The following is a 12,135-nucleotide window of genomic DNA, read 5'->3' on the forward strand; positions in this document are numbered from 1 at the left end:
TTTTAGAACATATTTTACTACATATTGTTTTGATTTAAAATTTCACATTTTAATACTATTTTTATATTTTATACATTATTAAATTCTCCTTTATTGTATGTACTTTTTAAAATATTTTTAACACCTTGTATATTATTTAACTTAAAAATCTTCATTCCATAATACACATTTTAAATGATTATATGTATATCTCTAGTTTTTAAAATCCATCAATTCATTACATAATATATATTACGCACTTATCATTGTTTTGAACTCGTTTTATACCATATTGCTTCTTTGATTTGCATTTTGTTTTATGCACCTTGTGGTGATCATTTTATATTATGCCATGTATGTTAACGTTGTATATTATTTATTTATGCCATGTATGTTAACGTTGTATATTATTTATTCATTTTATTGTTATATCAATTGCTCTCCATCCTTGTTTAGAAGTTCGATTACATTTGTCTTAGATTAGTCATACTTGATCACCATTTTGTTAATCGGCATTATATCTTATGTGCGTATAGCATCCCATGATTATTGTTTTCCTTTTGATTTATGAAGTATTGCTTTATAACTTCAAACTCTTTAAAATTAATTATTCCATCTCATTTCAAGTAAAATTAATACGATTTAAGCTAGTTTAATAATTATTCTGTAACAGCCCGATTTTGGGCCTAGTCGGAACAGTAGTTTTTGGACCACTATTTCGAGGCCAGAGAAAATTATTTTAGTATTATTTTGTGTTATAATATAATTTTATAAGTGCATGTAAATTTTGGTAAGTTAATTTTAGCGATTTCTAGTCCAATTCGAAAAAAGACTAAATCGCGTAAAAGGTAAAAGTTGTGTGTTAATGCCTAAATGTATTAATAGACTAGAGAACTAAAATTGGAGGCATTTAAAGGGCAATTAGACCTTTTTTAAGTGTGTGGCCGGCCAAGGGGAGACCAATTGGTCAAAAGGCCAAAATTTGTGGCTTTTATATGTTTTAATTGACTAATTAGTAATAAAATAAAGAAAAGAAAATATCATCTTCTCTTCATCTTCTCTCCACCGAAAAATGGCAGCAAAGAAAGGGTTTAGAAGCTGGAAACTTTCAGCAAAGAAACTCCCTTTATAGTAAGTGATTTTAATGTCTTTGCTTGATGATTTTTACATTTTTGGAACCCCTAAAACATGAGCTTTTATAAGAGGGGATTATTTTGCAAAATGATGAAGAGTCTAGGGTTTTACCATGAGAGTAAATGTGTTGTTTTCTGTGTTTTTATGGAAGATTATGAGTCCTAGTTGTCTAATAAACAACTTTTTTGAAAGAAATTGCATGAAAATACCTTAAAAAGGGCTAAATTGCTAAGTTGTAAAATGAGTTGTAAATATGTAAAATAGTTGAAATTATGAGTTGCTGTAGTTATGAAAATGGTTCATCTAGACTCAAGGAGTAAAGAAATGTGATAAAAATTAATTTACGAGCATTGGGGCAAAAGTGCAAATATGCAAAAGTTTAGGGGTCAAAATGAAAATTTGTAAAAATATGATTTTTAGACCCATATGAATATAGTGACTGATTGTTAGGCTAAATTGATGTTATAGATGATGAAAATTGAGATTTGGACCTAGAACGAAAAGAAATCGATTTATGGACGAGTATGTCTTTTCACCTTTGTGGTATCGATGTAAGTTCGTATGTAAACAATACCATGCTATACATGTATTTAAATGTTATCATTACATGAATTGTACAGATATTAATGTGTATGTGATTAATAGAAATATGATAAGACAAAGCCTTAATAGGCCAGGAAAAATCCCGTTTGAACCTTAGGAATAAATTAGGATACGAGTGACATGTCACTAGGAATTATGAGTCTAGATGACTAGCTCGATAGTGAGCATTGAAATGTCATGAGATATGAGATAGCTTTAGCTACAATTGAGGCACTTATGTGCAAAGGCTTTTCCGAGTATCCAATTAGTATTCCAAGTGTTCAACGGGCAATCCAAGGAAAGAGTTGATGATGGTCCCAATGAGGTAAGTCATTGGTGAGTATGCACTCGAGTTATGTTACGAGTTGTGCAAGTATGTATACTAAGCCTATGAGAATGCATTGATATGTGATGATCTATGATGCACAATATGTGTTCTTACCATGATGGATAAAATGGTGTTGTATTAATATTATGAACAATGACCATGAATGAGTAACTTAGCCTTGACAGATTTGAGTTACTGCAGTAGTGTAACTTTGAAAATACACTAAAAATAGTGGAAAATGAATTAGAGGTAGAATAAAATATGGGATTAAATCTTAATGAGTCTATTTTCACATGAAATAAATAGAGGAAGAAAAAGAATTCTATATTGTGTGGTATTTAAATTCTCGTGAAACAGGGTCTGAATGAATTCGAGATCCCCTGTTCTGATTTTATAAATTCACCGTAAATTTTAAAAAAATTATTAAGAGTCATACCTTACATGCATGGATTCCTTATTGAGTCTATATTTAAGGAAAACAAACGGCATGATCATTGGAATTATGTACAGGGAGAAATTCGGTTCGTAGTGCATAGGGGTCAGAGTAGTCATACCCTGAAACAGGGGAAACTTTAACTAATAAACTGTACTAAATGGCTTGACCAAAAATTCTAGAAAAAAATTAGTAAGTATACATATGAGTATAGTTTCAAGAGAAATAGACGAGAACATTATTCGAGTCCTGTACTATGAGATAATTGAACTTTAGTGCAGAAGGGTTGAAACTGTCAGACAGTGAATCAGGAGCAAACTTTAGGAATAAACTGTACTAATTGGCTAAGTAAAAAATTCTGGAAATTTTATCGAAGAAAGATAAATGAGTCTAGTTTTAGGGAAAATTAACGGAACTTAATTTGGAGTTTTGTAGCTCCAGATATAAATAATTTAGTGACTGCTGCTCAGGAAGATAGCTTGTAGTGAACTTGAGAATATGTTGTAAACATTGATAAAACAAGTTAATGAGTTGCTTATTGTTTTCATATGAACTTACTAAGCGAAAGCTTACCCTCTTCTTTCCCATGTTTTCTGGAGTTTCCAGGTTAGCTCGGGTTGGAGGCCATCAGAGATATTATCACCCTGTCGAGTTAACGCTATCGGCGTAAGTAAACTCAAGTGATTCTAGTCTATGGCATGTATAGGGTTTTAATGTGAGTATGTAATATTATGATTTAGCCAAAGGCATTGGCTTGTTATTAAGGTAGTATTGTAATATTATGATTTAGCCAAAGGCATTGGCTTGTTATTAAGGTAGTATTAGTCATGTAAATTGGCCTATGTCGGCTAATATCGTTATGGGCCCATATGATTATTCTTATGCATGTATATTATTATCTTTTGTGATGTGGCTTACAACATGTATGCCTAGAGATTGAATTGAGATTCATTGATGAGCTAATAACTAATGCAGGATTAAGTGATTGGTAAATAGTTAATAATGCTTCATGAATGGTTTGTGGATATGATTATGCATGCTTTGTGATGGACATGAGGTTTGATGACATGTTGATAGCTATAGCATTAATATGGTAAAGATGAAAGAAAAACTTATTGTAATGGTTGCATGTGAAATTACCATGGTCATGTCATGTTAGGAAGGTTTAAGTGCCTAATTTTGTCATGTTGTATGCTATTGGATAAGTATGTATCTATGCATGTGGTGTGAGAGTGACAAAAGGCTTGATAATTAGCCTATTTCTGGCCACACGGCCTGAGCACATAGGCGTGTGATGCTCAGGCCGTGTGAAGCCTTAACGCAAGAGATTTTTCTAAGTTTTTCATGAGTTCTCGATTGGGTCCCGAACAGCCCCGAATGCATGTATTGGGCCTCGTAAGCTCGCATAAGGGACAGATTGCATGTGAAAAGAAAAGTTTTTAATTATTTGAGATTTCATGGCCCTGTTTAGTATGAAAGTGTTAGTAAAAGTCAGGTAGCACCTCGAACCCCGTCCCGGCGTCGGATGCGGGCGAGGGGTGTTACATATTCATTTAAAAATTCTTTAAAATGAAGGCAATACTCGGTGTTTGGCAATTCGGGAATTGTGCCCTATCGTGCTGGATTGCGATTTCTCGTTTATTAAAAAAAATCGAATATTCCTTTGGGATTTCACTCATGCTTTTAAAAATTCTTCAAAATGAAGGTAATGTTCAATGTTTAGCAATTCGGGGAATCGTGCCCTATCGTACTGGGTTGTGATTTCCTGTTTGTTCAAAATAATCGAACATTCCTTTGGAATTTCATTCATGTCTTTAAAAATTCTTCAAAACGAAGGTAATGTTCGATGTTTGGCAATTTAGGGAATCGTGCCCTATCGTGCTGGGTTGCGATCTCCTGTTTGTTCCAAATAATCGAATATTCCTTTAGAATTTCACTCATGTTCTCCAAATTCTAAAATAAGGCAATGTCCCATGTTTAGAAATTCGAGGAGTCGTGCCCTACTGTGTTGGGTTTCAATTTTCTCGTTGGACTAAATAATTGGACATCCTTTTGCGGTTCCAACATATAAACTTTTGGAAGTCGAAATTTATCATGTTTTCGAGGGTGCTGGATGTGATGCTATATTCTTCTGAAACAAGAGAATTTTGATGACTAACTCGGGTTATTCAAATGTTATTAAAAGGAACCACATTTCAATAACATTTTTTCTTAGACATAAGGACAGCATCTAATCGATTTGGTACCAATTTTGGGGCGTAATGAGAGCGCTAATCCTTCCTCATACGTAACCGACTCCCGAACCCGTTTTCTCAAATTTTGTAGGCCAAAATTGTTGTTTTAGTAAGCCAAAATGTTTTATTAAAATGATCAAACTTCTTGGTGATCCAATCACACCTCATCAAAAAAGATTGGTGACGACTCCATATTTCGTTTTCAAAGTCGATCCCCATTTTTTCTTTTAAATTTAAGAAGATGGTTTCGACACAAACTATATTACTTTTATCCCCTACATTAATAGGGACAGCCACGAATGTTAACATGGATAATAAACCATAATAAAAAAGAAACGTGAAATAGCAAAAAATCAATTGAAAGATGAATTCTTTAAGGGCGAAAACGGAGACTTATCCAAGGCTCATAGGCCGAGTGGGAGAAAATCCTGTGGCTCAGTCCAATTTCACCTGGACTATTTGAAGCCCATTTTAAAATAACTGTCGTCCCAGGCCTAACCAACTTGTGCGGAGTTCATCGTACACGGCTCACCAACGGCCAGGAAAGAAAACATTTTCCTTCAAATCAATATCAGGCTTCTTTGTTTCTCCGCCCCATGATTCCCGCCATGGATCTTCATCTCCTCCGTTCTTCTACCGGCTTCTCTGCCATCCGGTTCTTCCCTCGCTACCCTTCTCCTTCACCTCTTCGCAGTAGACTCTTCATAGTAAGGTCCACTCTTACTCCTTTCACCTGAACCCGCACTATTAAAGTACAAATTTTCTTATCTTCAATTTCCTACTGGTATTATTCTTTTATTTGGTGGAAACATTAAAGAAACAAAAATTCAGGTCGAATCTTCCTTTTCCAAATGAGAAAGCCAAGTACCACAGAGAACTTGAAGCGGCGGTGGAGGCTGTGGAGAGAGCTTGTCGTCTTTGTGTCGACGTAAATTCACTCAAAAACTTGAATCTCACCTCTCGTTCTTTAGCCATTGCCTTGGTTGCATTAGTTTCCAGATGTATTTTCTTACTTTTTATCATTTTATTATTTCTCAGAATTCTAATTTACTCATTCTAAAAATTGAATCATTATAATAGTTTGTTATTTATTTTCTATTATAGGTGCAAAGGTCTCTGTTCTCTGTTGAAGGGCGGATTATCGAAAAGAAAGACCAAACTCCGGTCACAGTGGCAGATTTTGGAGTTCAGGCTCTTATTAGTTTAGGTAATTTCAACAATGCCTCAATGTTTTATAATAATTTTTTTCTTTGTGGCATATTTGCTTAATTACTAGGACTGAAAAGAAAATGTTTGATTTTTGAAATAGAATTTAGCATACAGTAATAAGCTTTCGCCATAATTGAATTCACCTTGGGATTAGACGTCATGGTTCTGTCCTATTTTCCAATGAAAATATATGATTTATGCTGTACTGCTGTGGCAAAAAATGTGTCAAATGACAAATCAAATGGTGCTGTCTTGTTGATTAACGAGTAATAAAGTTTAAATGGTTGAAACAAAACCTCACTTGTGTTTATTCTTGGCTTTCTCTGATAGAATTAAGTAAATCATTCCCTTCAATTCCATTGGTGGCGGAGGAGGACTCTGGTTTTCTCCGTTCAAACAATCTGGTGGATCCTGTTATAAGTGCAGTATCTGATCAAATGAGCTTCAACATGAAATCATTGTCACATGATGATGTGCTGGAAGCAATTGACAGAGGTGGCAAGAATGCTTTTGCTATGGGAACAAAGCCAGCCACATATTGGGTACAATCTACATAGACTTACCTGTAAACAGCAGTTTTGACTTTTGCTGATGGAAAGAAAAAAAAATAGTTTCCAGGTAGTCTGGGTCATGCTTGGGATGTACTTTATTGACATGGTTAGGTCCATAAACTTGATGCAGATACTGGATCCGATTGATGGCACCCGAGGGTTTGTAAAAGGGAGTCAGGCCTTATATGTGGTACGGCTTAGATTCTGCTTCGATTCACTTGATCTTTTCATTTTGTCTAAGTGCCATGAAATATCTAATAAATTTAGTAGGTCTAGCACTAAAAAGAAAAAGTACCTTATTGGACTTCTGTTGTACATTAATGATGCATTACATTCAAATGAAACATTTACAATTCTAGCTTAGTTCTTGCAATAAAATCAACATTTGAGAAGTTCTTTGGATATTTTTGATGATTGCAAGATTCAATAAACCTTGATCTTGCTGTTGTTAAATGTATATGTAGTTTTTCCACTTTTAATGATGTTCTGCTATTACATAAGCATAATCTTTCTTTGTCACCTTCTCGGCTGAGGGCATCTTTTGATTCTTCAGGTAGGTTTATCTCTAGTAGTTGAAGGAGAGATTGTGTTAGGTGTCATGGGCTGCCCTAATTGGGTTGTAGACGCTACTTACAAGTCTATCACTCATGCCCAAAGTTATAGGAACAGTTCACCTGGATTGGGTATAATTATGGTTGCTCATGTTGGCTGTGGAACTTGGAAAAAGAGGCTAAAGAATATGCTCCATAGCTCAACTAAAATTTCATCTGATTGGACCAGATGCTTTGTTGATGGTTTTTGTCTGGTATCCGATGCCCGCTTCTGTATTCCAGAGAGTCAAACATGGGAATCATTGCCGTTATCAGTTTTATACAAAGCAAGAATTGATGATGACAATGTTGGGGATAAGGAAATTTGTCTTCTGTCTGCATTCTGTGGAAGGTTTGGTGTTTTTCCATGGCTATTTTTTCTGTTTTCTTTCTTGTATGATTTTCAATTCAATTTTCACTTCCTTGTTATCTAAAGCACAGTACTCTTTTTCTGTTATTTATTTGCTTCCTTGGTGATTAGACTTTCTATTTTGAATGTCTTTATTTCATGTGCGTGATATGCGTATCCTCATTGTTCACAGTTTATGCAAGTACTTAATGGTGGCTTCAGGTCGGGCATCTGTTTTCATTCTTCGAGCAAGATCTGAAAAACTTATCAAGGTATGAGTGTGATTATAGTTAAGTGAACACATAAATTGAGCAGTGATACTTATATTCTTCATGACGATATAGGTGTGGGATCATGCTGTTGGTATGATATGCGTACATGAAGCTGGAGGAAAGGTAAGGGTTAGGCCTCATCCATGACAGAAAAATGTCATAGTATTTTCTGGTTGTGATCATTGTGAAACACATTTTCTAATAGCTTCCCTCGTTGCCTTTTCTGTATCAAGCTAATGATGTAAGAGGGAACAACGAAAACAAACATCCGTATGACACAGACATAGTGAATCTAGCATGCGAAAGAAATATGTTTAAGAATGATGGCATTGATCTTGATAGATGTCTTGGGGACACTTACCCCATTCATCGCATCATACTTTCTTCTTCTTGGCTAGTTTAGTTTATGTCAAGTTCCATGTTGCTAGCATCTTGGTGTTACATATTGGTACTTGTAAAATCAACAATTAATGCATGGTTGTCTAACATGGTACATCAAATTCACACCGTTGATTCAGGTGACAGACTGGAAAGGAAGGGAACTTGATCTTGCTGCAGATAAAGTTGAACGGAGGATCATATACCCTGAAGGTGGGATTCTTGTGACTAATGGGAAAATCCATAATGAGATACTGGAGATGATATCTTCCATTTCATCAGCAGTTTGACATTGAACTGTACTCCATTGGTATACCTATTCGATTGTTCGATTCTTCGAATACCATTTAGGTTACGGTAAAACCTGCCTTTACTAAAATGAAAATTTAATTCCATATTGGAAGTTTAAATTTGAAAAAAAAAAGAAAAGAAAGAAATTATTCCATTGCCATTGTCCATTAGATTGATAGAGGGAACCTTCTTCTAGTTAATTAATTGTATTGAAAATGATGTCCTTTTTTCTTTCCGTTTTTGCCATATTATTGGGATCTGGGATGGATTGACAATTCATTGGAGCTATCAATGTAATTAACATTGCTTCAATTGTAACTAAGCTTCCCTGGATTAACACTTCACCATGTAGTTGTTTTTCTCTTTAAGAAATTGTCTTTTTAAGTGTTTGCACTTGTTAACAGTATATGTCTACTATAATTAAAAACAAGTTGTTTTATTTTTCTTTTAAATGTTAATTTGTCACCCTAGAAAGCACTCACGATATTTTCTCTTCAAAGTGGTCTTAGCAAGAATATTATGTTGTAGGAACTAAAGTTTGGATCTGATCTCAAACAATTTTATTGCCCTCTTCTAATTATAGAAAAAAATTCTTAATCTTTTATCATGGGCAGATGTTTGTTCGTCTCCTCTCTTCTTTTTAAATAAATAATAGAGTTTTATTACTAAAAGAAAAAATGCAAGAAATATAATAAAAGAAATAGAAGAATTGAGAATATGTATTTATAATATAAGTGTTTAAGAAAAATAAATGAATGATTAACTTTTATTATGAACATACATGTTATTTACAGTAAATAAAAAATATAGACTTAAAATCTTATCTATACTATTATATATAAAAGGATGGGCCTCCTTACATGACACCTGTTTATTATTTTTGTCCTCTCCTTTTCCTTTTACATGAAAAATGATAATGGTCAAATTTCACTTCTAATCGTTCTATTTCTTTTAGATTATATAAAAATATTAAATTTCAATCTTGGTCTCTATATTTTGTTTAAATTTGAGATTCAATATCTATATTTTAATTTTGACATAATTTAATACTCAACTTTTATAATATCATTAGTTAGTCTAAACACTTTATTTTGATTAAAATGTGAATTTTTGAATTGTTAATACCATTAAAATTCTGTATTAAATTCAAGTTTTTTATTATATAGATACCAAATGAGTATTTTTTTAAAAAATTTAAAATGTTACACCAACAAATTTAAAAAAGAATTTTAATAGAGTTAACAAATAAAATTATATTTTTAAATTCAAAATATAAAAGAACTAAATTTGTAAAAATAAAATATAGAGATTAAATTCTAAATATACAAAAGAAAATAAATATATATATATTTATTTATTTATATAAAATTTTAAATACATGGTAACCTTTTAAAAAAACTACTATATAATTGAATAAAAATAACTAACCCATTAAATGAAGAAAATGGTGCTAATTTAAAATAAAGTACAAATATATTGGATTATGATATGGTGAACAGATTTAATGAATTATTAATGTTTGAATAAAAGATTCATATTCATTTACAATTTAGTGTTTGCTGAATTAGCAAATCGAACCCAACAGCATATTTATTTATATAGTAGAAGTCCTTGATAATCTACCAAATCCAATTTTTTCTATAAAATCACCGCATGAAAAACGAACACGTATGCTACTTCTCACACAAGCAATCCTGGATTTTGCAACCTAATTACACTTATTATATTATAGCATCAATCATGCATATCGCCACTAAATATATTATTTTTATTTCTTACTTTTGACAATCGCGTCTCCATGTTTGAGTCATGGAGACATCAACTTTTTTTTTTTGAATAATAGAAAATAATATGTGTATTACTTAAATTAAACAAAACTTAATTTTAATTTTTAAAAATTATTTTCATTGTTCAATTTTAAATATCAAATCATATAAATTTAAGAATTATTTTATTTTATTTCTCATAGAGAAAGTAAGTTCATATTTTAAAATTTGAAAATAAAGTTTCATTTTCATATAACGAATGTGTTTTCCAATTTTCAAGAATTAAATAACGGGAGTTATTTTATAAAAATGAAAAGTGAAAATATTTAATATGTAGACTCTTATTATATTAATATTTAAATTAATTTTTTAACAATAAATATCTAAAAGCGATAACAAAAACAAGTTAACTAGAAGAAATAATCATAGGGGAAGGTCAGCAATAGTTTCTTTAAAGGATGGACACTTCTCATATATATATATATATATATATATATATATATGCATCTCATCATAATCTCTTTTATCAAGATTAGCCATTTAATTAGCTTCTTTGTTGTGATATCTAGAGATGTATCGAAGGTAAATTGTCCAATCACGATGTAAAAGTTGCTTAATCAAGCATAACTCAGATAACATAATAAATATAGTACCCTCAATTAAAATAGTTTCTACAGATAAAGCATTATCACATTCTAAAATCAATTAACTAAAACCATTTGACCATGCTAAATTTATAACTTTTAAAGTGAAATCTGTTAGATGTAATGTAATAAAATCTAAAATTTTCGTATTTAATAAGTCCATAATCTCAAACATTTAACAACACTACCCAAACTTCATTAGCAATATAGGCTTAAATCAGAAGCAATTAAAACGGCATGAATTATGTTGACATTTTCTATTAATTCTAATATTTTATTTAAAAAAAAAATATCTCATTCGATTCTTGATTGTACGGATGAGTCATGATGTGATAGTTTATACTGCTATAAAAAGCAAGGTAATTAGAAAAGGAAAGCCAAAGTAGGACGTGTACAGGATTGGATTGGATTAACATTAATAGACTTAGTTAATTAATAAACATAAAATATTATTGGACCACGTACACACGTAGTTAACCTAATAATTATGTCTATTTATAGTATAAAAGGCAAAGCATAAGTCAACACTGTTTTTAAAGTTACTTCCCTTCTATATGCAAATCAAGACATCAATAGAAATACGTGTTTTATAGGCTGGTTAAGAGAATAAATATTGATTATATTTAAGATAAAAATTGAATTCTTAATCATAAGTTAAATTAAGAGAAATTTTACTATCTCACTTAACTCGTTTTTTAAAAGAAGAAATATATTAAATATTATGTTACATTGTTTAAAATTCTATTTAACCATTATCATCGACTAGCTGGGTGAAGACTAGATTGGACATATACCGCCGTAGATTGTACGACGCATGCAAATGTACAATTTTAATTCATGGCAGAATCTTTATTTACCAAAATAGTGTTTCTGTTAATATACACGTGACGTGAGGTCATGTTATGTAGTTGAGCCGACTACACTTTTGGTTGGTCTATAAAAACATAAAAGCCAGTCACAGAAAGTAAAAATGGTGTCTCAGCCACTTTAAACAATACTCCACTTATTAGTTTTGAGGACTCATCAATCTATTTTTATATTTTAAAAATAATTTAAAAGAAGAGAAAAACCAACATAGTTTTATTTCAGGACCCAATAACCTCCAGAAATGGGAGTGGTTATGATTGTATGGCTAGGTTTCGAAGGTTGGAAATGAGAACAAATGATGATGAACATAATGGTTTTTTTAGAGCTGAAATCGCCCATCATAAACGCCACCCATAGTTTACCTTTAGAGGGAACCCCACCTCTATTATAATTGCTTGCTTGAATATCCCCGAGTCAATGAAGTTGAGTTCTTGACGTTTTCCTGGAGACATGACACTAAAATCATCATATTTCAAATGTACCTCACAACTTTGACTTGGAGGCAATTAATTACTGTATATAAAGTTT

General features: G+C 31.9%; 1 protein-coding gene and 1 long non-coding RNA gene across 4 annotated transcripts; both read left to right on the plus strand.

The window, feature by feature from the left end:
• Positions 1–996: 996 nt before the first annotated feature.
• On the plus strand, positions 997–3,449 carry LOC128293029 (uncharacterized). 2 transcript variants are annotated; one of them, XR_008283050.1, is made up of 2 exons: positions 997–1,110; positions 3,063–3,449. It is a non-coding gene; the product is annotated as an uncharacterized LOC128293029 (long non-coding RNA). The 2 variants fall into 2 exon arrangements; XR_008283049.1 differs by having other exon boundaries at positions 1,000–1,110; positions 3,056–3,449.
• Positions 3,450–5,186: 1,737 nt separating this feature from the next.
• LOC108452018 (putative PAP-specific phosphatase, mitochondrial) lies at positions 5,187–8,702 on the plus strand. 2 transcript variants are annotated; one of them, XM_017749749.2, is made up of 9 exons: positions 5,187–5,402; positions 5,522–5,618; positions 5,795–5,897; positions 6,230–6,441; positions 6,581–6,640; positions 7,004–7,392; positions 7,583–7,661; positions 7,734–7,784; positions 8,180–8,702. In XM_017749749.2, exons 1-9 carry the CDS (start codon positions 5,287–5,289, stop codon positions 8,327–8,329), a joined length of 1,257 nt encoding a protein of 418 aa, XP_017605238.1. In that variant the 5' UTR covers positions 5,187–5,286; the 3' UTR covers positions 8,330–8,702. The 2 variants fall into 2 exon arrangements, with proteins under 2 accessions (XP_017605238.1, XP_052884043.1); XM_053028083.1 differs by having other exon boundaries at positions 5,187–5,397; positions 5,508–5,618.
• The last annotated feature ends 3,433 nt before the right edge of the window (positions 8,703–12,135 follow it).

The sequence above is a fragment of the Gossypium arboreum genome, chromosome 5 (assembly GCF_025698485.1).
Source record: "Gossypium arboreum isolate Shixiya-1 chromosome 5, ASM2569848v2, whole genome shotgun sequence".
NCBI classification, from domain to species: domain Eukaryota; kingdom Viridiplantae; phylum Streptophyta; class Magnoliopsida; order Malvales; family Malvaceae; genus Gossypium; species Gossypium arboreum.

Bases quoted from the DNA above. Each gene is read 5' to 3' on its own strand.
- LOC108452018 (XM_053028083.1), top strand. From the start codon at position 5,287: ATGATTCCCGCCATGGATCTTCATCTCCTCCGTTCTTCTACCGGCTTC. The intron at 6,641-7,003 runs GTACGGCTTAGA...TTGATTCTTCAG, and splicing joins GGAGTCAGGCCTTATATGTG to GTAGGTTTATCTCTAGTAGT. The intron at 7,662-7,733 runs GTATGAGTGTGA...ATGACGATATAG, and splicing joins GATCTGAAAAACTTATCAAG to GTGTGGGATCATGCTGTTGG.